The sequence below is a fragment of the Phyllostomus hastatus genome, unplaced genomic scaffold (genome assembly GCF_019186645.2).
Source record: "Phyllostomus hastatus isolate PE091 unplaced genomic scaffold, TTU_PhHast_1.1 phas_contig_40, whole genome shotgun sequence".
Classification (NCBI taxonomy): domain Eukaryota; kingdom Metazoa; phylum Chordata; class Mammalia; order Chiroptera; family Phyllostomidae; genus Phyllostomus; species Phyllostomus hastatus.
Window position 1 is genome coordinate 56,052,677 of NW_025333872.1, and position 25,044 is coordinate 56,077,720.

Sequence of the window (25,044 nt, forward strand, 5' to 3'; positions counted from 1 at the left end):
TAAGCCTCCCATTTCTGCATATGCACATTAACTCACAGTGAGTTCTGTGGTCACCGTAGTGCGGGAGTTCTCAGAGTGCAGCCCCCCAACATTAGCACAGCATCACCTGGGAATGCAAATTCTTAGGCCCCACCCCAAACCTACCGAATCAGAACCTCTGGTGGTTCTGCTGGAAACCTACTGAATCAGAACCTCTGGTGGTTCTCGTGGGTGTTGATGGATTCCCGCCCAGGTCCCCTTTGCCACTGCACCCATCTTGTAGCTGTTGTGGGCCAGTGGCTCTTCTGGAGTCAAAGGGGGCCCCCCGGCCAGGCGGGCTATCCTGTTCCTGTGGGCACTATGTCAGACACATCAGTACCCGGCAGTTCATGTTCTGGGGCTGCTCCGTGGATGGGAATGAAGCTGAGGCGGTGAAAACCAGACTCCTGCTCATGACCTTCCCTGGCCCCATCCTGCTTTCCTCTTGCTCCGGCTCGTGCACGAAAACCCCCATCTCAGGCTCCACCCCCAGGGAATGCGATCCAGAGCAGTTCATTTCACAGTCACAACAGATGTACTCTTCCCAGCACATGTCTGTCCACATTTCCCACGATCATTTCACCCAGGGCGATTCTAAAACCAGCATGTCCATGCCTAAGCCCCCCGGAGGCGTGGAGGATGTGGGGGACAAGGCAGCGACCTGCGACTCTCTCGGGATCTGAGCCCGTATGCCCTGTGGCTCGGGGCGCTGAGCTCCTGAGATACGTGACAGGGTCGAGGCAAACGTGGATTCAAATCCTAGCCCTGCGATTTGCAAGTTATGTCGACTTGGGCAACAAACAGACTTCTCTCTCCTTCCTTATCACAAAACAAAGACAACAGTGCCCGAACACTGCCTTGTTATGAGAGTTAAAAGAGATGACATCAACATCATTCAGGGCCTGAGCTTTCTTGTCTTAATAGGCATAGCTACGGAACCTACCTCACAGGGTCTGTGAGGGGATTCTGAGAGAGGACCCAGGTACAGCTCTCAGTGGGACTGGCACAGGTACATGGTGAACGGATGCTAGGTGCCACGTGAAGGAGCAGGCTCAGTAAACGTCCATCCCTCTCCTACCTCTGGCCGGGGGATTTCGGATTCATCTGGAAGCTCCAGAAAGAGTCCATCCCATCTCACCATTCCACCGATAACGGTAACTAACTGGGTGTGGCGCTCTTATCTCTGAGAACTAGTTTTTGTAAGTAAGTTCCCCTACGTTAAAACTCTCTGAATTTCCTTTTTGGTAGACAACAAAGATACTTATAGCTAGAAGGGGCTTAAAGAATTTAGCTAAGGCTTCCTTCAAGTCTTGCTTAAACTTGATCTTGCATTTTTAGCCTTTGGGGCTGCAGCCCCTGGCCAGCCCCAGCCTGCACAGGGCTCACAACTGAGCAAATACTCACTGCAGGAGAAGCGTTCCAATCCCAAATCACAACACACTTTATAAGAAATTGTGACCCTTGGACCAAAAAAAAAAAGTTCCTCTGACAGTTTGAGATATTATTTTCACTATGAAATATTGTTTAAACTTAATGACTTATAATTAGCCAAAGAGTTGAGGAAAACATGTATCCTTTTGCTGCCAGTTAATAATATGTTAGCTTTGAAGAACTGCATCCCATTTAACCAAAGAGAAAGAGTGGAAGTAGCCTGGCCTCAGGCAGGGAGCCACCAGCCCGCCCAGAAAGGTAAGGTCAAATACCCACCCAGGAGAGGTAAGGTCAAATGCCCCTCCCGCTGCGTGGCCAGGAAGCGGTTTGTGTAGAAATGGGCTAGCATTTATTTGGTGACTTCACAGTCGCTGAGCTGTGACAGACCGAACCCCAGTGAACTGTAGCCCTGACAGCAGAGGGTGGGCGCCCCGGAGGCCGAGGTGCCCCTGAGCACCGATGTCCTCCCCTGGGAGTGGGCGAGGAGGCTGCACAGAAGGGCAAACACCCCAGACACGCTCTGAGAGACCCCTCTCTAAGGAAATAAGATGTTACAAGACCATATTTTTCTTTTTATAACATTTTATATAACTCATAAAACAGTGCTTGTATAAAAATTCACACAGAGTTGCTAGAGAGCATACAATTTCCAAAAATGTCCTGGGTTTTTGTTACATTCAGTTTTCTAAGGATGCACTCAAATCAATGGTAAAATGCAGACATTATGTGGTATTTCATTATCTTTGGTAAAACTATGCTCATTATTTTGTCTCCTCACAGTATTAACTCTGATATCCACTTTGTGCAGGGTCTGCTATCACTAGGACGTCAGAAAAAACATTAAGGCTGGATCTACGCAAGGCAAGTGGGCGGCAGCAGCCCCTGGGCCCCCACCCCACTCCACATCATCTACCTACATGGGCAGCGGCAAAGCCCAATGACCCAATCAGGGGTCTTGAAACAGCCCCCTCTCAGTCGGGCAAGAGGCAGACATCTGGGGGAGGAGGTGGAAACAGAGGCCGCCTCTATAGGAATCCGAGTGGCCACACTGTGTAGTCCAGTCGGGCCAGTGACTCTTAACATTTAAAACAGCGAATCCACTTATCACTACGGAGATCCCACTGGCTGGTTGATGGGACAGCCCTCCCTCCAACTTAAAGAAAAGAGGGCGCAGGGCCGACACCAACTGGGAGGGGCAGACGATCCCCCACGACACAAGACGAAACTGTACTCCCTGTGAGACGGTTGCCGTCGCGCCGACACCGCCAGAACAAACTGAAGCAGGATTAGAACACTCGGTACATTCGAGGCTCCCTTCATACATTCTTTTAAAACCTGCAAACACAGAAAACGAGGGACACTAACACCTGTGGTGACATGCTACTTAACGTCAGAATGTGTGTGTGCTAATCCTTTTGTTCTCCAGATACGAGGCCCCCCCCCTCAAAAAATCCAAAAACAAGTAAAAACAAAAGAATTTAGATGGAGAGGGGGAAGGGATTCACCAACAGATTTTATGGAAAACATGAAATTTTGAAAAAAGTAGTTTGTACTTCTATTGCTTTGTGTAAAAAACTGCCCCTGAGCCTACCTGTATGGCTGACTGAGGACGCCATACAGAAAGAGACAGGACCTGCGTGCATCCCCTTGTGGGGTCATCCAGGGGGACAGCAAACAGCTCCCCGAGTGCGTCCACCTCTCTGCACTGAAAGGGAGTCTAAGGTTTGGGGAGAAGAAGCCCTAAGCAGGAAAGGTATTGAGGAAACCACGGAAATGCAGCTTCCAAAAAACAGAACATACTCTAGGTTATGGAGAAACAGCATTCATTCTTAGAACCTAGAACCTGTTGATTTCTTTAATGTGGGTGGGTAAGGTTTTTATAAAAATTATTAATAAATGATTGTGCTTCTGAAGTTGCGGGTCACGTTCCACCCCCTGGAAGCAGAACAATTTCACATGGCTTGGAATCCTCTTGGATGCATCCTCGAGACCAGAACAAACTCCACGGCACACCCTCCAACCAGCAGGACTGGTGGGCGAGGGCCACTGCCATCTTTGGGTAGAGCGTGCGTGTGCGTGTGTGAGCGTGCATGCACGCACGTGTGTGTGTGTGGGGGGGTGGGTAACTAAGGCATTGAGAAAGGCCCAGGTGATGGGGGGAGAGTGAGCCTCCTGGCTGCTGCAGTCCCTTCTTCTTTCCAGGCACAAAGCGGTTGAACTTGGTATTTATGTAGGTCCCCTTCATCTCCCTTCAGTTTTTTAATAAGAAAAGTATGCGCGCATGTGTGGGTAGGTGAGAGTCATTAAATCCCTGCACATTTCTAAATTTCAGAAATTTGAGGCCTGCAGTTGCAACAGAAATAATCTGTAAGTGACATTTAAAAGCGAATTTACTTAAGTTACACCAGCAAGTTTACATTGCTCAGAATCCTGTCATATATATTAAAAAAAAAAAAACAAAGCCTGCTCGGTACAGGCAAAATTATGTCATACAGCCAGCAGAACTGAAGTCCTAATCAGCTGCATAAAGACAATTCACAGATTGTTTCTATTATTTCTGCATTTTAAGGTAGCAAAATATTAAGCCACAAAGGTTTTATGACTACCCTGTGTGACTCACTCATTTTTTCGGGCTTCTGGTATGATGTATTCAGTTTGAGTTAGACTGTTTCCCTTCCCTCCTAGGCATTTGGCCCCCAAAGTCTGATAAATAAAAGTATTGTTTTTAAGGACTTTAACTATTTGAGAAGTTTCCTGGTTAGAACTCTTGGAGAACACACCACTAGCCTGAAGCAGTTTGACCTTCTCAACCAGTGAGAAGAAATGTCTCACCCCAAGGCCAAGGGACCAGCCGGATGGAGGACAGCAGGCTCTTCTAGGGGGTCTGAGGGGAGAGCTCTGAGTGGACCCTGGGAACGGACATGGGTGTCCCACTCAGACAACCGTGTCCTCCCAACAGCAGGCGTCCCCGAGAAGGCCCGAGGGGCTGGGCCCACCCTGAGGACCACGGACACACACTGAGCGGAGGAGCGGACACTGCACTGTGGGGAAGGACACACACACACACACAGCTCCCAGAACCCCGGTTCTGCGCGCGCGCACACACACACACACACACAGAAAGTAAACAGTTCTCGGCGAGTCCAAAGAGACCCATCCTTAAATCAAACAAGAAGCCAATTATTCACACACACTGTTCTCCAAGGAAATGTGTCTACCCCTCCAACCAGCATCCTCATGTGGAGAAAAAAAGAGGCAAGTGGAAGGACACAGCTCACATGACACCGTGAACATGTTTCCATGTCTATCTACATTCATATCATCATCATCATCATCATCATCATCATCATCATCCAGTGTTCTTGTCTACAGAGAGTGAGCCCCACATTCTACTGACCCGGCAATGCCGAACAGGCCAGGCCGTGAGGAAGCCCTGACCTTCGCGCTGTGGCGGAAGGGAAGGAGCACCCCAGGGCAGAGAGGACACCACACTATTCCACCCCATCTACTGCCATCCAGGGGCATCTCGGCTCTTCCGAAACCGGATGTGAAAGGCAGGGTCAGTAGAGTGGGTCTCTGCACCACCTGAAGTTACTATCAGCCATCACACCCAAATGTGGCCATTCTAAAAATTCCATAAATCTGAAACTACCTTGAAAAGAAATCCCAGTAACTGAAGCCACCTAACAGTAGTTCACCTTGAATATTTAAAAGATTCCTTTTAAAGAAGAGCCCAATGATCTTTTAAAAAGGGATTTCCTTTCAACAACAACAACAGCTACAAAAGGAACTGATAAAAATGGAAGATGTAAAATGTGGGCAGAGGAACAAGAGAGTTGCTGAATTTGCATTTCAAATCGAGAAGAAGGGGGGGACAGAGCCAAGGCGAGAGAACCCCTGCTCCTGAGGCCTCTGCTCTCCCAGCCCAGCCACCCCCACACTGGCTGCACCGCCGGGGACTCAGGGCCAAAGTCAGAAGTGGGAGACACCAAACGTAAGGCTTCTTTCTTGTAGTGGGGTGGGTGTGTACATGTGCAAAGTAGTGAGCCCCTTCCCACCGACGTAAGGTGCGAGTCTGTGGGTACCATACACATGCTCCCGAGAAGGCCCAGGCCCTTGGCTACCCGTCACTTCTCCACTTTCTTGGCTTTCTTCAGGATGTCACATTTTTTCCTGTTGGGGCGGCGGCACCGTTCGTCGATGCTGGGGATACATTCGTAGTGCCACACCTCTTCCATCTTCTCCACGGGGTACACGGCCTCCACATAGTGGCGGATGAGCCGGAGCCGTGTGGGGTCCAGCTGCTTCTTGTTGCAGGCCCCAGAGTGGTTGTACTGCAGCCGGAGGTTCTCGGCCGTGAAGAGTTCGGGGAAGAGCCTGACGAGGAGCCGGGCAGCGAAGTTGCCCACCGAGAGGCTCTGCTGCACGATCTCGCGCACCTCCTTGTCCGACAGCAGGTACGGGGAAGGCACCGGGAAGTCGGGCGACGGGACCACCAGCTCGTCCAGAGGGATCTTGCAGAAGTCCTTGCTGCTTCTCTCAGGGGGCAGTGGGGGCCCTTCAAATTCCTCTCGGAACCTCTCGGGGTTGATTGCATAGCTCGCCAGGTCTCTGCACTCGGGGCCTGGCACGTGGACTTTGCGCTGCTGCTGGTAGGAGCGCCTCTGCTCCGTGTCCCGGCGCCGGCAGCGCTCGTCCAGTTTGCCCACAAACTCCAGCGTCCAGACCCGGTCGTTCTTGGCCCGGGGGTAGAGCAGCTGCACATAATGGCGAATGAGCTTGATGCGGGAAGGGTCCAGCTGCTTTTTGCCCAGGGAGCCGCTGCAGTTGTACTGCTTGCGCAGGTTCTCGTGCGTGAAGAGTTCGGGGAAGAGGTGCACCAGCAGGCGTGAGGCAAAGTTGCCGATGGACAGGCTGCTCTCATAGATGCTGCGCAGCTGCTCCTTGCTGAGCAGGCAGTCGGCACCCGGCACCTCGAAGTCAGGCTGAGGGATCTCCAGCTTGTCAAAGTCAATGGGCACCAGCCAGATCTTCTTGGACCGCCGGCCTGGCCGCTCACCCTCGAAGCTGTCCTCCACTTTGACCACTGAGATGTCGTCGGGCAGGCTGGAGGAGTCGTAGCAGTCGTCCCGAGGGGGATCCCCCTCGCTGCCCCCGTCCAGCCCCAGCCCCTCCAGCTCATCGTTGATACGCTGGGCACACTGATGCAGCCAGGCCTCCTCCTCCTGCATGTCGGGGAAGTAGATCTCCGTGTAGTTGCGGATGATCTGCAGCCTCTGCGGGTCCAGCTCCTGCTTGCCGGCGTCCCCATAGCAGCTGTACTGCTCGCCCAGCTTCCGGTGGTCAAAGAGCTCGGGGAAGAGCCGGTGCAGGAGGAAGACCGCGAACTCTCCTGGCGACGAGGCTTCGTCCAGGAACTCGGTGAGGTCCTGTGTGTCCACCACATGGTCGGAGGCTATGGTGCTGCTCCGATCCAGGGACAGGGCCTCCTCCTGGTCTTTGTTGTCCAGGAAGTGGCTGGGGTCCACCTGCTCAGCCTCGAAGAAGCCAGCGACCTGGCTCCCCGGCTGGCTGTCCTCCATTTCCCGCTGGGCCCAGAAGCGGCTGAAGAAGTCGTTCAGCTGGGGCAGGCACTCGGCCTGCCACACGGCCGTGTCCTTCACCGAGGGGTAGTAGACCTCCACATAGTTGCGGATGAGCTGCAGGTGCAGCGACTCCAGCTTCCTCTTGGCTGCAAAGCCGCAGGCACTGCAGCCCCGGGAGAAGTCCACGTCGCTAAAGAGCTCGGGGAAGAGCTGCACCAGCAGGCGACAGGCCAGGTCGCCGCCCGACAGGCTCTGGTCCACGATCTGCTTGAGTTCGGCGGCGGTCAGCTGGTACTCAGGGGGTGGCTGGAACTTGGCCACCATCTCTGTAGGACTCACCTGTTTCTTAATGCGGCTCACCTCCAGGGACAGCAGGTCCACCTTGCTGTGCAGCTGCGACATGTTGGAGGACAGTGTGTTGAGCATGTAGAACATCTTCTGGATTAGAAAGTAGATGTTGGGGTCGCTGTCGGTGGCTGCAGCCGCACCGACACTGTCCCGCTTCTGTGTCTCGTTCAGGAGCCGCAGTGGCGAGGGGCTGTTGCTGGGGTTTGCCTTCTCCAAGAGCTCATATGTGCTGAGCATGTCCCCTGCAGGAGGGTTCTTCTTCTCCATGATCTTGTGCGAGATGCCGTACAGGGGCTTCTTGTAGGAGGGGGCGCTCAGGTCACCGCAGGGCTCCTCCTCGCCCGGCCACACAGAAACCAAGTTCTTGCCCCTGCCAGTCTGCTCCCCATTGCCCTGGCAGGGCGAGCTGTTTTCCCGGTTCCTCATGCCTGCTAGAAGTGCCTGGAAAACAAAAGCTGTGTTAGGGGGGTGTTCTAATTTACCACACTAGACAGAGGTCTGTCACACACACACAGGGACCAAGGTCAATCGCAGGAGCATCTGAAGAAATGCTTTGCCTTGCCCTGGAGTCATCCGGCCTGTCCCAGAATCCCAGCGCAAAAACCTGCTCACGCTTCCTCCACCCTGAGAGACTCAGAGGGGACTGGGGAGGCTTCAGGTTGCTGCAGGGCCCAGGCACTGGGCTTGTTGCTCACAAGGCCTGACAGGAGGTGAGCACAGGGGCTAGCGAGGCCAGGCAGGAACCTGCTCAGGACGGGAGTGAACCCATGGGAACACGAGAAGCTCCTGTGGCAGCTCTGCCACGGACGGGCAGGTCACCTCATCAGCTCAGACTCCAGTGCTCTCAGGCAGGGGTGTTATAATCACTCCTGCCCCCGGCAGCTGTGGCATGTCCTCCAGGCTGCAGCTCTAGGAGAACAGACGTCACCACTCAGGACAGCTGAGATGCATAGCGGTGAGCAGGGACAAAAGGTCCGGACAGTGGCATTGTGCCACCAACTCCACCACGCCTGAAATCATGTCTTGTTTCAGACCAGAAAAGGGCCTGGAATCTCCAGAGCCCGTGCAACTGCGAGACTCCATGAAATGATGGGGCCTCCCAGGTTTCTAAGCCTTGGTCTCCTTGTCAGTGCATCAGCCCTTCCTGACCAGTGTTCCAGGACAGAACTACGCCCCACTGTCCTAAGTCACCCACTGTATGTAATGAACTACCGTGTGCTCATGCATCTAAAAGGGTACTTGCGAGATGGCAGTGTAGGCAGACAAGGCTCTCCTCTTCTCACAACCACAGCAAAATTACAACTAAAATACAAAACCACCATCACTCAGAACTGTCAGAAATTGAGCTGAATGGAAGTCTGACAACAACAGAATTAAAAAACTACATCCTGGACTTCCAGCCAAGATGGAGGTGTAGGTAGACACACTGTGCTTCCTCACACAACCAAAAGAAGGACAATTTAAAAACAAAAAAACAACCAGAACTGCCAGAATATCAAACTGTATGGAAGTGACAACCAAAGAATTAAAGAAGAAACATTCACCCAGACTGGTAGGAGGGGCAGAGATGGGCAGCTGGGCAGAGAGGACTCTCAGCAAGGTGGCAGATAGAGGACTGGGGCGAGTGAGGTGCTGGATTGTGGAATGGGTGTGCAAGGCTGCAGCTGGCCGGCAAGACAGCGGCTGATGGACCAGGTAGTCCCACATTCGAGCACAGATAAACCGGGAGGAAAAACTGGGGAGCAGAACAGACTGAGCCACCCAGGGCCCCAGTGCGGGGAAATAAAGCCTCAAACCTCTGACTGAAAACACCTGTGGGGGTTGAGGCAGCAGCAGGAGAGACTCCCAGCCCCACAGGAGAGTTCACTGGAGAGACCCACAGGGTCCTAGAATATACACAGGCCCATCCACTCGGGAATCAGCACCAGAAGGGCCCACTTTGCTTGTGGGAAGTGCGGGAAGTGATTGAAATCTGGCAGAGAGCCGAGCAAGCACCACTGTTCCTTCTCGGACCCTCCCCCACATACAGTGTCACAACCCAGCAACTGAGTTACCCACCCTGGTGAACACCTAAGGCTCTGCCCCTCATACATAACAGGCGCTTCAAGAAAAAAAAAAAATGGCCCAAATGAAAGAACAGATCAAAGCTCCAGAACAAATACAACTAAGCGACGAAGGGATAGCTGACCTATCAGATGCACAGTTCAAAACATTGGTAATCAGGATGCTCACAGAATTGGTTGAATTTCATCACAAATTAGATGAAAAAACATGAGGGCTATGCTAAGTGAAATGAAGGAAAATGTACAAGGAACCAATAGTGATGGGAAGGAAACTGGGACTCAAAACAATAGAGTGGACCAGAAGGAAGAAAGAATCAACCAAACAGAAAAGAATGGAGAAATAAGAATTCAAAAAAATGAGGAGAAGCTTAGGAACCTCCAGGATATCTTTAAACGTTCCAACATCCAAATTATAGGAGTACCAGAAGGGGAAGAGGAAGAGCAACAAGTGGAAAACTTACTTGAACAATAATAAAGGAGAACTTCCCCAACTCTGGCAAAGGAAATAGACTTCCAGGAAGTCCAGGAAGCTCAGAGAGTCCCAAAGAAGCTGGACCCAAGGAGGAACACACCATAATTATATTAGCCAAGGTAAAAATGAAGGAGAGAATCCTAGAAGCAGCAAAAGATAAGGAGGCAGTTACCTACAAAGGAGTTCCCATCAGACTGTCAGCTGATTTCTCAAAAGAGACCTTGCAGGCAAGAAGGGGCTGAAAAGAAGTATTCCAAGTATTCCAAGTATTCCAAGAAGTATTCCAAGAAGTCATGAAAGGCAAGGACCTACAACCAAGATTGCTCTATCCAAGCTTTCATTTAGAAGGGAAGGGCAGATAAAGTGCTTCTCAGATAAGGTCAAGTTAAAGGAGTTCATCATCACCAAGCCTGTATTATGTGAAATGTTAAAGGGATTTATCTAAGAAAAAGAAAATAATAAAAAATATGAACAGTAAAATGACAGCAAACTCACAATCATGAACAACCACACCTAAAACAAAAACAAAAGCAAACTAAGCAAACAACCAGAACAGGAACAAAACCACAGCAATGGAGATGGCATGGAGTGTTATCAACAGGGGAGTGGGAGGGGAAGAGAGGGGGAAAAGGTACAGAGAATAAGTAGCACAGATGGTAGGTAGAAAACAGACAGGGGGAGGGCAAGAATAGTATGGGAAATGTAAAAGCCAAAGAACTTATATGTATGACACATGGACATGACTAAAGGGGGGAATGTGGGTGGGAGCGGGTGTGCAGGGTGGAGGGGAGAGAAGGGGGGAAATGGTACAACTGTAATAGCATAATCAATAGAATATTAAAAAAAAGAAAAGAAAAAAAAACACCTACATTTATCCAGACTGAGCTGAGCTAGCAAACTCATGCCGTATCTGAGATTCCATCAACCTGGCTATCACTTTGTGACCAGCCTTGCAGATCACCAGATATTCCACCCCACCCAACTTACGGGCCCACCCAACCTTCTTTTCCATATGAATGGCTGGTCTTAGCTCAGGCTTCACAACTTCCCAAAAGTTCTCCAACAGCAACACCTGGCTTTAGTGAGCCCCAGGCCCAGCACTAGCAGCAGCCAGCCCAGATTCACAGCTTGGCTTTGCCTGGGAATCACCAAGCCCAGCACAAGTAGCAGCCAACTCAGTTTGCTTTATAGTTTAGGCAGTGTGACCTGGGCAAAACACCTGTGGGGGCTGACCTTGGCTTACACACCCAGGAAACCCCAGGGCCAGTGCATCCCGTGGGCAGCTATAGGCCACATTGGAGTACCACTACCCTGTCCTTGCGCAGCTGATCCTCCACACAGGGCGGAGATTGGTAGTCAGTGGTCACAGCCAGTCCTCACAGTTAACGGGGCTGGGTATATCCCTCCCATTGACCTGCCAACAGCAACCAAGGCTCAACTACAACAGGAGGGTGTACTGAGCCCACATGAAGGGTGCACCTTGAGTACACAGCTTGGGTGATAGGGGAGGCTGTGCCACTGGACCCTACAGGACACCTAGTACATTAGGCCACACTACCAAGGCACTGAGTCAAAGCAGCTCTACCTAGTACATAGAAACAAACATAGGGAGGCTGCCAAAATGAGGAGACAAACATGACCACAAATGTAAGAACAGATCAAAACTCCAGAAAAAGAACTAAACAAAATGGAGATAAGCAGTCTATCAGATGCAGAGTTCAAACCACTGGTTATAAGGATGCTCAAGGAACTTAGTGAGAACCTCAACAGCATAAAAAACTCCAGTCAGAAACAAAGGAAACACTAATTGAAATAAAGGACAATTGACAGGGAAACAACAGTAGAGCAGATGAAGTTGAGAATCAAATCAATGACTGGGAACATAAGTAAGAAAAAAACTACCAATCTGAAGAAGAAAAAAGAATGTAAAAAAATGAGGATACTATAAGCAGCTTCTGGGACAACTTCAAGAGGTTCAACCTTCCCATCACATGGGTGGCAGAAGAAGAGAGAGAGAAAGAAACTGGAAATCTATTTGAAAAAATAATGAACAAAAACTTCCCTAAGTTGGTGAAAGAAATAGACATGCAAGTCTATTTCTACAGCAATGGAGATCCATGGTGATCCAGGAAGTAGAGTCTCAAACAAGATGGATGCAAAGAGGCCCACTCCAAGACGCATTATATAATAATGCCAAAGGTTAAAGATAAAGAGAGTGTCTTAAATGCAGCAAGGGAAAAGAAATTAGTTACCTACAAAGGAGTTCCCATAAGACTGTCAGCTGATTTCTCAAAAGAAACTTTGCAGACTAGAAGGGACTGGCAAGAAATATTGAAAGTCATGAGAAGCAGGGACCTACAGCCAAGATTGCTCTGCCCAGCAATGCCATCATTTAGAATCGTAGGGCAGGTAAAGAGCTTCCCAGACAAGAAAAAAAACTAAAGGAGTTCATTATCACCAAACTGTTACTACATGGAATGTTAAAGGTACTTAGTTAAGAAAAAGAAGATAAAAACTATGAAGAATAAAATGGCAAAGATACATATGTATCAACAATTGAATCTAAAAAAAAAAATAAGCAAACAAGAACAGACAGAATCATGGACACAGAGTGTTTTAATGGTTGACAGATGGAGGGAGTGTGGGTGGATGGGTGAGGAGGTGAGGGGGTTCAGAAGTACAAGTAGATAGTTACAGAATAGCCACGGGGATGTAAAGTACAGCACAGGAAATGGAGTAGTCAAGAAACTCATACACATGACCCATGGACATGAACAATGGAGTGGGGACTGCCTGAGGGAGTCGGGGATGCTGGGTAGAGGAGGGCAAAGGGGGAAATATCAGGACAACTATAATAGCACAATCAATAAAATGTAATTTAAAAAAATTAAAAAAATAAAAGGGTACTTTCAACATGTCCTCTAGCCTTGCTCAACAGAGGCCTGTGAGAGACTTACGCCCTATCAAAAATGATTTGAGGGACTGGTTCAAATCCCAGGGATGGTACACTCTGCAGGTCCATTGCTGTAGGACTCCCAGCAAAGCCCAAAACACTCTATTGGGACCCCAAAGCTGGACTGCAAACTCCACCACTGGACAGCAGTCATCCTGACCACTGAGAGCCCAGAGTTCTCACTGCTTTCATCAGGAATCTTCCCTATCGACAAGGCCTCGAACATTTTTTAAGAGGCTTATCTACATATGTATGGACAGGTGATTTTCTTTTCTTTTTTTTTTTTTAAGATTTTATTTATTTATTCTTAGAGAGGGAAGGGAGGGAGAAAGAGAGAGAGAGAGAGAGAAACATCAATGTGTGGTTGCTGGGGGTCATGGCCTGCAACCCAGGTATGTACCCTGACTGGGAATCGAACCTGTGACACTTTGGTTCACAGCCCGAGCTCATTCCACTGAGCTATGCCAGCCAGGGCTTGGACAGGTGATTTTCAAGAAAGGTTCAAAGACAAGTCAGTGGAGAAAGGATAATCTTTCCCACAAATGATGCTGGTTCATCCTACCATGTTCCATATGCAAAAATGAATTCAAAATGGATCATGGACCTAAATATAAAATCTAACTTAAAATTCTAATAGAACACTACAAGCCATAAGAGAACAAATTGATATACGGGATTTCATCAAAATCAAAAACTTGTGCTCTTTGACGGACACTGTGAAAAGAATGAAAAGAAGCCCAGATTGGAAGAAAACACTGACAAATCATTTATTTGATAAAGGACTTGAACCTGGAGTACTAAAAGGACTCTCAAACACAGTAATATACAACCCAATCAACTATTTCAACAGCTACTTCAAAGAACATACATAAATGGCCAATAAGCACATTAAAAAATGCTTATTATTAACATGCAAATCAAAACCACAATGAAAAAGACAACACAGAGCACTGGAGACAACGTGAAGCAGCAGCAACTGCAGGCACGGCTGGTGGGGAGAGAAAACGGAATAACCATTTGGAAAACCTTGGTACTTTCCACAAAAGTTAAACATACATGGACCATATGATCCAGGCATTCCATTCCTAGGTATTTATTTACCAAGCAAGATGAAAGCACAAGATCATATAAATACTTCAAAGCAAATGTTCGTGGCAGCCCTATTTGTAAATAGCCCCAAACAGGAAACAACCCAAATTTTCATTAACAAGTCTATAAGCAAACTGTTATATTTGTACAATGGAATACTACTCGGAACAAGACTGTTACACATGGTGGTCACGATCAATCTCAAAGTAATCATGCTACAAGAAGCCAGACAACCAGAAGAGGCCATATTGTATGATTCCATTCACATAAATTTCTAGAAAATGCAGACTTATCTCTAGTGACAGAAAGTAGATTAGTGGGTGTGTGGGGGTGCAGGGAGGATGCAAAGGGGCACAAAACTTTAATGGTAGTTGTGACAGATGTTTATTATCGTGGTGATGGCTTCACTGATACACACGTCAAAACTTACCAAATGGTACACTTTAAGTATGTGCCATTCGTTGTATTTCAGTCCTAACTTTATAAAGCTGTTTTTGACTAATGTTGAATTTGACCCCATGATGTACGGGGATATATTTCTGGAGGTTTGTTTAAGCAGAAGAGCTAACTGGCGAGCTGCGGGTGTCAGGGGAGCATGCAGGGCCACAGCACAAAGCATCGGCTGCCACCAGCATGCGAGTGCCCCAGGAGACTGCGGACAGGAAGTGCCTCCTGGGGATGCTTCCACACCTGGGAAACGTGGTTGGCTCAGCCCGGCCCAGGGCTTCTGAAACTCTAGTTCGAGTCACCTGGGGTCTTAATAGAATGCAGATTCTGATCCCTGGGCCTGCATTTCTAGCAAACTCCTGGCTGTGCTGTGGGTCCTCTCTGAGTGCCAGGGCCTAGAAGACATTGTCTGCTCCCAGTTTTTCTCATCCAGGCAGATTCAATGTCATCTGTAAGCCTTCAGCTAACTAATGCCAGCATAAGCCAGTACACGAGATGTTTTTTCTCTTGTGGGGCAAGGAGACAATCTCAAGAGGCCACATTTACAATGGCAGGTGAGCAACATGGTACCGAGAACAGGTAGGCCCAGGGTGATAACAGACCACGAGGCCACGTAAACATAAAACTTTGATCCTATTAATCAATGTCACCCCAATAAACTAAAAAAAAAAATCAAACTTTGACCTTCTGAACCTCCTATATTTCAAAATTAATCAATTACTTAAGTACTTTCTGGACCCTCTTAGATAACAAAATAATCTGGCTCATGTTCCGGAAAGGTTAATTTTTCTCTTACATCTCTGTTGATAACCATGCAAAAGAAAGGCTACTTTACTCTCCTAGGAACCTGAAGATATAGGAATTCTTCTGTTTTAATTATCCCACGGAGCTGCCCAGTACTTTCTCAGGGTTTGCTTGTCTAAGCTAATGAAGGGTGAGAGGCACCAGGCCCTCCTGTGCCTCACCACTCCCACACTTCCCAAGAGCACAAGACCAGGGATGTGCTGGGTTTGGGGAGCCTGCTCCCCGTCCCAGTCCCTCCTGGGGTCTCCTCACCAAGCCGTCCCCATCCTCATCCCACTGCAGCGTAGTTGGTTACATGGCGGGACCAGATCATTCCTGAGTCTACCCCCAGTGCCTAGCAAAGTGCCTGGGACACAAAAGAGCTCAGTGAATGCTGGCCAACCACATGCGTGGGTGTTTAAAGCAGAGTTGGGGTCTACCACCCAAGGAGCAGTCCCTTAAGCCACTTGCTTCACGAATTATGTGGCTGTAGACAGGTTGAAAGGAGCGGATAAGAGTTCAGCTCAACCACCAGGCTGTCCTCTGTGTGACCTTGGCCACATCACATGACCTTCATGGCTCAGCTTCCTATGTGTGACCCAGGGTTAAGTAAGGGTCCCTGTCTCACAGGGGAATGGGGACTTAGTTAGATAATGTACGGAAAGCAAAGAGCCCGTGTCTGATCACAGCAAGTACTTAATATTTATTATTACAATATGATTAAACAATGTTACTTCCAAGCCAGGGCAGAGGTTATACTGTGAGCCTTTTACAAAACTAGTTGCAACAATTACCGGTACTCTCATCCAGGAAACAAGAGAACTTCCCTGCAGCACCAGGAGCAGGGTAAGCCACTCGGGGAAGGCACATCTCAGAGGCCTGTCTGCCAGGGGGGAGGGCAGGGCGGCTGAGCTGACAGTGGGGTTTTAAGCTCTTCATATGTTTTCTTGTTCCACTCTCTGGCAGAAAGCAAAGGATTAGGAAGAAAAGGAGGAAGGGAGGAAGCCCCCTTCCCCCGGCACACAGACTCGCACATCAGAAATCTGGAAAAAGGGAGGGACAGAGGGGGTTGAAAGTCTTCACTCCTAATGCAGTGCGTTTGGAGCAGTGGGTCGTGAGCCATTTGTAAGTGGGGACGCTGACGTGATGGATCACGGCTAGCATGAGAAGACAGAGGGAGGGCAGGAGGAAGTGTGGAGAAAAAAGGGGCAGGAAGAAAGAAAACAGAAAATACCAGAGTGCACCACACTCAGTAATTAAATTCGGGAAAGTTTTATTCCATGTCCCTTGTGTGCACCTACATAATTACATATAAACCCACACATGAGAGCTGTACTTCTCTCGAAGGTGGGTTTATGGCTCTGGGTCACTGCGGAAAAGCAGCACGGTCCACATAAGTTAAAAGTGCCTTGCTTGCTAATTCCTGCAGACTGGAATTAGCAAGCAAGTTAGACCTTTAGAGACTTATTCACCATTAAATTCTAGTCCACCAAAATAGTTCTGGAGGTCCCAATCATGAGACTGCCATGAGGTTTTACCCACGTGCACAGAAATTGGAGTCTGTAATGCCCATCATCAAAGAAACCATCACTGCATTAGGAGTGACTTTAGAACAGGGGTCATCTTTGCTTGACAAGTGACTTCATTAACACTTTTAAAAAGGTTCTGTGCAGAGAGATCACCAGAAACTCAACCTCCACGCAGCAGGGGTACCTGTTCTAGAGGGAGCTCTGACCTAATTAATCCGCAGCGCAGACAGTGAGCAGAGGGAAAAGTTTCTGCCTGAATTGTCTGAATACCAACAACAAACAGGAGTTGTTGGCGCCCCCACCTCCCCGGAGCAGGCGGGAGGCCAGAGTATGTGGGAACTGGAAATCCCCCCTATAATTCTCAATATTCTGCCTCATTAATAAAAATATTTCCGCTTCTACCAAGCATATGAGAAACACTGCCACCAGCTGAAACATTTTTGGCTAACTTGCTTGAATAAAAAACTCAGAGTCCCAGTAGAGGGCAACATTCCTCACTCCCAGAGACCTCGGATACACAGTTCGCCAGGAAACACAACACAAGCACCAAAGAGGAGGTTAGGTGTCCCCACACGGGTGTCCTGTCAACTCAGCGCTCTAATCTATTCCACACACGCTGACAAGGCGACGATGGGCTGGCTGCGTTTGCGGCTGCTGATAAAATCTCTGCTCCGCTGTCTAGAGTATCAAGAAATCTTTAAATCTGTGCTACTTGGCACTGGGTGTCTGGCTGACACCCTTCGCAGTTCTCCAAGGCTCATCTTCCAACCATATGGGAACTCTGCGGCATCGCTCAGCTCCACAGTACCAGCGTCTGTCCTGGATTGGATCAGGGCATTTCACCCACCACCAGCACCCTCAGACCCAGGAGGGGACGCCCAAATCTCTCAGCTGGAGAATTTAAACAAAAAGAGATTGATGTTGGTTACAAGTGAGGGGCAAGTTTAGGGGAGATTCCACATGTCCGTGCTCAGAATCATCCCAGGGACTGGGTCACCGTGGAGATGCTCCTGCTCCTGGGATTAAACAGCTGTCTCAGGACTCCAAACCCTCTAAGAGCAGTCACTAAACTCGGTTCAACAAATGATGAATTGCTAAATGTTGCCCAGAGAGCCAGCTAATGGGAACACCAGGAAAGCAGCATGCCTTCCTAGAGAGTAGGGGGCTGAGAACTAATGTGGCATCAAGGGGGGACCATGTGACATGCCACCTAGGGGGCTTGCATCACCCCCCCTCCAAAAAACTGAGGCAGAGTGATGCTTACCTTTTTCATTTTCAACAGAACTTTTCTCTCCTTCTTCATATCATCACCACCATAATCATCGATTGATCAGATATGGTTTAGCAATTAGGTATGGAGGAGCTCCCTACCACACAGAACCAGTAAGCAAATATTAATGAGTGCCGGACACAGCCGGCACTGTGCTGGCCACGGGCACACAGGGAACAAGGCAAACGTGACCTCTGCCCTCACGGCTTTTCCCATTCAGATCATCCTCATACTGCCAACAAGCATACAATAAGGATCGAGAATGTGCTATGATGCCTGAAAAAGAATCTGGAGAGAGAAAACAACTATAATGGAAGGGAGGGAAAAAAGAACGGACCACCAAATTTCAGGGCAGGACATCCTTCACAGGCTTGTTCTCACAGCAACTTACAAATGCCCCGCAGCCTTCAGGGCCACCACGGCGTGTAAGGGCACGGCTAGGAACGGAGCGGGCTTGGTAGGGCTGACTCCTGAGCCTCAAGAAAATGGGAATGGCCGTGACACCTATCTGCTGTGGTGGCTGTGCAAACTTACAACTCTCCGGCTGGTGCCATGGTAACCGACACCGAGGAGGTGTTCAGTACATTTGCACCGAATGAACGAGACACCACAGCTGTCCTCTGATTGAAAAACAAACCACAGTGACACTTTAGGATTAAAAACAAACACAGAAACAAAACCCTCCAGGAAAACAAAGCTAACGTCTGCCTGGCACACAGCTCTTGATATCCCCCCGCTTCCATGAGCAAAAAGATGATTACCAATAAAAACGTTGGCTACTCACCTTCCACATCTGCTGTGTTTGGCTATGAAGCCTTTTCCAGTGGAGATGCCAAGTAAGTCTTTACATAGCCTTTTGTTAAAATTTTTGAGGGAGATTTTATTTTTCTTCTTAGTATTGTATGAAATGTCACTCATAAACAAGTCATCATCCCTGATAGAGTCTGCATGGGACATACTTTTGGCACCGGAGATACCACTCAAATGGTACCTCCCCGGCCCTCCTCCTCTTCCTTTGGGTTTGGGGGAAGAAGATGGAAGGTGGTCTATGCTCCGACTTGAATGGTGTTCTGAATCAAGGGTGCTAAGGCCTGGGGTGCCCTAGAGCACACCAGATGGCTTCCCTTGGAGGGAGGCAGCTGAATACTGACCACAAGAGGTGGAGCTGGATATAAGTAAACATTACTGAAGGCTGACCTGGGTCACACACACCCTGTGCTGGGTTGCTTGCACGGGTATCTCAACGATCTACACAGAAAACTAACAGCCCTGGCTGGCGTAGCTCAGTGGATTGAGCGCGGGCTGTGAACCAAAGTGTCGCAGGTTCAATTCCCAGTCAGGGCACATGCCTGGGTTGCAGGCCATGACCCCCAGCAACCGCACATTGATGTTTCTCTCTCTCTCTCTTTCTCCCTCCCTTCCCTCTCTAAAAATAAATAAATAAAATCTTAAAAAAAAAAAAAAAGAAAACTAATGAGTGAGCAGAGTCATCCCTCATCACCGTAGAGGAACCTGAATCTAGGGCGTCACTCACTGGCAAAGGCCCCACGATGAACTGCCCCTTATCTGACTCCAGAATCTTGACTCCTTCTGGTATTTACTGTTTCTATGGGTTGGATCGGAGAAGGTGGGGCTCAGTTCCCCAGACGGTGAGCAGGGAGCAGAGTGTCCCCATCACTTCACACCAGGAACAAGGCAGACCCACTGGCCTCCTGGAACCTTATTTTAACTTACATGCCTGAGTTTGATCATCTGTCTGGTGAAGATATTAATCCTTTCATCATTGATTTGTTATATGGATAAATAAAATAAGGAACGGTGGTATTTGCTGAGTAGGTACACAGTAACAGGGTTTTGTTTTTGTTTTTGTTTTTTTTTTTAATTTAACCCACCCCTAGTTGGTGGCTCAGTGGATTGAGCATCAGCCTGTGAAGCAAAGGGTCACCAGTTCGATTCCCAGTCATAGCACAAGACTGGTTGCGGGCCAGGACCCCAGTAGGGGGTGAGTGAGAGGCAACTGAACATTGATGTTTCTCTCTTTCCCTTTCCTCTCGAAAAAATAAATAAGATCCTTTTAAAAAATTAAATTAAATCTTTACTATATTTTTTCCCATTATATTCCCCTCCCCTAGTAATCACCACACTGTTGTCCATGTCCATGAGTCTTTTTTCCTTTTTGCTCAGTCCCTCCACCCCGACTTCCTCTCCCCTTAGCTGTCATCCTGCTCTCCATCTATGAGTCTCTCCACTTTCCTTGTCAGTTCAGTTGTTCATTAGATTCCACATATGAGTGAAATCATACACTATTTGTCTTTCTCTGAATGGCTTATTTCACTTAGCATAATGTTCTCCAATGTAGTTTTTTTTAACCTTTAATTTTTTTTAAGATTTTATTCATTTTTTAGAGAGAAAGGAAGGGAGGGAGAAAGAAATTCAGAGAAACCTACAGAAACAAGTATAAAGGACACATGGACAAAAACTAGGGGTGGGTAGAAATGGAAGGGAGGTGGGGAGGGCTGGGTAGGCGGGCCGGGATGGGAGTAAAAAATAGAAAATTGTACTTGAACAATAATTAAAATAAAATTTAAGAAAATTCAGAGAAACCTTGATGTGCAAGAGAAACGTCAATCAGTTGTCTCTTGTGTGCCCCTAACCAGGGACCTGACCCATGACCCAGGCATGTGCCCTGACTGGCAATCGTACTGGTGATCTTTTGGTTCACAAGCAGACACTCAACCCATTGAGCCACATCAGCCAGGGCTTTCTTGGACTTTAAAAAAAATCTTTAATGAATCTATTGGGCTGACATTGTTAATAAAATTATATAGGTTTCAGGTGTACAATTCCATAACACATCATCTGTATATTGTATTGTGTTCACCACACCAAGTCAAGTGTCCTCCTTCCACCATTTATGCCCCCCGGTACCCCCTCTCACCCCCAACCCCAAAACTGTTAAAGCACTTCCCTTCTACCTTTTTCATTATTGCTTGTTTCTGCCCCCTGGCTCCTCTGGTCCCACCCTATGATGAAAGTGCTTAAAGCTGCACGTACTCACCTCCACCTCCACCCCCCACCACATATATAAGAAGGAGCAGAGAAAATTCAGGGGGAGAAGGATAAAGGACTATTCACTCTGAATTAGAACCAGTACCATCTTGAAAAATGAACATATACTATATTTCATAAAACTGATGGATTGTTCTGAAGTTCCCAGGGTTCTGAGGCTACTGGTTTACTGATAAATCAACATACCCAAGCTTTAGAAGGAAATATTGCCTTGAAAGCACATGTCACCTTTCTACAAGGAGCTCAAGAATTTCCAAAGGTTTTATTTACATTCTTTTTATAGAACAGGAAGGTGTGCAGAAATACCAACCTCACTTAATATACACTAAGGAAAATGAACAAAGCTAATAAAACACCCAAAATAAAATCCAGGACTAAACCTCTCATTTCCTTGCCAAAATATAATGAATGGGTCAGAATTTCAGCAAATCCACTGAAAAGCAAACATATGTGACCAATTAAATACGTAAACTGGACCAGTCATATTAGAAATATTCAAGTATATTTTGGTTCCCCTTTCTCTGAACGAGCTAGAAATCCTGGCTGATGCCTGAAGCTCTGGCCTGACAAAGCCGGCTGCCTCACTAGAGGGTCAGGAGCATTTGAAACCCATCATTCGAAACCCATCGCATCGTTCAGGTGACGTGCGGGCGACCCCTCCCCCAGAAGCCTCGCTGGGGTTCTAACCCAGTGCCGGATCTTTTCTGACATGCTTCAAATACTGAAGGACTCAACTAAAACACACATCATGAGAACCTTCTCTTTACCTTTCTGCTCCAAGAATATGAAGATGCTCCCTTCTCTGTGAGGCCATGACAACAAAATTGCACTGAATGGAGGGATAAAGCGTCACACCGTTTGCAGGAGGGAGGCAGTAGGACCACCTGGGTCTGTCCACAAAGGCCACAACCTGGGATTCATTTGGTCAGAATTCCTTCTCCGTGTGAAGGTTGTCATTTCTTACTGCGGAGGATTGCTCATAAAAGTGGCCGCAACAGTTCCCCCACCCTGGGGGAAAGCTTCTTTGCAATGGGACCTCGTGCTCCTACCGTCAGGGGGGAGCCTACTTTCCCATCCTGTTTGTCTACGCTTGGCCGCACGACTTGCTTTGACCAGCAGGACATCAGCAAATGTGACGCAGGTAGAGGCCTGAAGAGTCTGCCCTCTGGAGCTTGTCCGGTCTGACTCCCAGGAACTGTTCTGTGTCCTGGGAACAAGCCTGGACTGGTGTCCCGGGGGTTGAGAGAGTGCCCAGGGGAAGCTGCCGTCATCCCCACCAGCCCAGGGCAGGTCCCGGACCACCTCACCCCTCCCACATCAGGCCGAACCAGAGGAACCTCCAGTGACCCACATGATTTTGAAGAAAATTGTGGCTGTTTCAAGTTGGGTTTTTTTGTGGGGGGAAGGGGCGGTTGTTACACAGCAAAAGTGAATCCACATATTCAACTCTGTGTCCCACTTCTTGAACTCTGGCTTTGCTCACAAATGTGAAGGATTTTGTAGCACTGATCACAAGCCGATGACAAACAGAAGAAAGTGTTTTCCAGAAGTTCCTTTGGGAACTTAACAGTGCTTCTCAAACTCCTCAGCACTCTCAGAATCACCTCTAGGAACGCAGCCCACAGAAACGCTCATGGAGGGGCACGAGGTACGTGTACACAGAGGGTCTTGTGGCACTATTTGTAATAGTACAAAAGCACAGAACACCTGAATACCAATCATTATGGAAAAGGATAAGTTATACCTTAAAGTGAAACATAAAAAAGCAGACTTCCGGCCAAGATGGAGGCGTAGGTAGACACACTGTGCCTCCTCACACAACCAAAAGAAGGACAACAACAATTTAAAAACAAAAAACCACCAGAACTACCAGAAAATCAAACTGTATGGAAGTCTGACAACCAAGGGGTTAAAGAAGAAACATTCATCCAGACTGGTAGGAGGGGGTGGAGATGGGCAGCTGGGTGGAGAGGACTCGAGGCAAGGCAGCGGGTGGTGGACCCCGAGAGGTGGTGATTGCAGACTGGGCGGTTCCACATTTGAGCACAGCTAAACTCGGAGGAACAACTGGGGAGCGGAACAGACTGAGCCACCCAGGGCCCCAGTGCGGGGAAATAAAGCCTCAAACCTCTGACTGAAAACACCTGTGGGGGTTGAGGCAGCAGCAGGAGAGACTCCCAGCCCCACAGGAGAGTTCACTGGAGAGACCCACAGGGTCCTAGAATATACACAGGCCCATCCACTCGGGAATCAGCACCAGAAGGGCCCACTTTGCTTGTGGGAAGTGCGGGAAGTGATTGAAATCCGGCAGAGAGCCGAGCAAGCACCATTGTTCCTTCTCGGACCTGCCCCCACATACAGTGTCACAACCCAGCAACTGAGTTACCCGCCCTGGTGAACACCTAAGGCTCTGCCCCTCATGCATAACAGGTGCATCAGGAAAGAAAATGGCCCAAATGAAAGAACAGATCAAAGCTCCAGAACAAATACAACTAAGCGACGAAGAGATAGCCAACCTATCAGATGCACAGTTCAAAACATTGGTAATCAGGATGCTCACAGAATTGGTTGAATTTCGTCACAAATTAGATGAAAAAAAATGAGGGCTATGCTAAGTGAAATGAAGGAAAATGTACAAGGAACCAATAGTGATGGGAAGGAAACTGGGACTCAAATCAATGGTGTGCACCAGAAGGAAGAAACATCCCATCAGAAAAGAATGAAGAAACATGAATTAAAAACAATGAGGAGAGTCTTCCAGCCAAGACGGAGGCGTAGGTAGACACACTGTGCCTCCTCGCACAACCAAAAGAAGGTCAGCAACAATTTAGAAACAAGGTAACAACAAGATCTGACAGAAAATTGAACTGTATGGAAATCGGACAACCAAGGAGTTAAAATATACACATTCATGCAGACCGGTAGGAGGGGTGGAGATGGGCAGCCAGGTGGAGAGGGGTCTCGACACAAAAAGCAGTGGCACCAGACGCCTAACGCATCCCAGGCGCACAGGCGGCTGGCAGACCCAGCGAGGCAGCGACTGTGAAACGAGACAATGCTCACAAGGCACCTGGCGGCCCAGGCCACGTTCATGTGCAGATAAACCAGGCAAAATTGGGCAGTGAGACAGACTGTGCAACCCAGGGTCCCAGCGCCAGTAAATAGAGCCTCGGGACACTGGTTGAAAACACCTCTGGGGGTTGAGGGGCAGAGAGACTCCCAGACTCACAGGAGAGTGCACTGGAAAGACCCACCAGGTCCTAGAACATGCACAAGCCCACCCACACGGGAATCAGCACCAGAAAGGCCGTTTGCTTGGGAGAAGCGGTGGAAGGGACTGAAATCTGACAGAGAGAGGAGCAAGCACCATTGTTTCCTCTTGGATCCCACCCCCACATACAATGTTACCACCCATGCGACTAGGTTGCCCCGCCCTGGAGGATACCTAAGGCTCGGTCCCTTACTACGCATCAGGCGCAACCAGACCCCCACCCAAAAAATGGCTCAAATGGAAATACAAATCAAAGCCCCAGAGTTAATACTTTTAAGCGACCAAGAGATACCAGCCTATCAGATGCACCGTTCAAAGCACTGGTGATCAGGATACTCACAGAATTGGTTGAATTTCATCACAAATTAGATGAACAAATGGAGGCTATGATAAGAGAAATGAAGGAAAATGCACAGGGAACCAATAGTGATGGGAAGGAAACTGGGACTAAAAACAATAGAGTGAACCAGAAGGAAGAAAGAATCAACCAAACAGAAAAGAATGGAGAAATAAGAATTCAAAAAAATGAGGAGAAGCTTAGGAACCTCCAGGACATCTTTAAACGTTCCAACATCCGAATTATAGGGGTACCAGAAGGGGAAGAGGAAGAGCAACAAGTGGAAAACTTATTTGAACAATAATAAAGGATAACTTCCCCAATCTGGCAAAGGAAATAGACTTCCAGGAAATCCAGGAAGCTCAGGGAGTCCCAAAGA

The 25,044-nt window shown here is 48.4% G+C and overlaps 1 protein-coding gene across 2 annotated transcripts in view; it reads right to left on the reverse strand.

The window, feature by feature from the left end:
• Positions 1-2,055: 2,055 nt before the first annotated feature.
• BEND3 (BEN domain containing 3) overlaps positions 2,056-25,044 on the reverse strand; it is a 41,391-nt gene continuing 18,402 nt past the window's right edge. For both annotated transcript variants that reach the window (XM_045842692.1, XM_045842693.1), the window contains one exon: positions 2,056-7,823. In XM_045842692.1, coding sequence (XP_045698648.1) covers positions 5,577-7,823 — 2,247 coding nt within the window. In that variant the 3' untranslated portion in view covers positions 2,056-5,576. The remainder of the gene's footprint in view (positions 7,824-25,044) is intronic.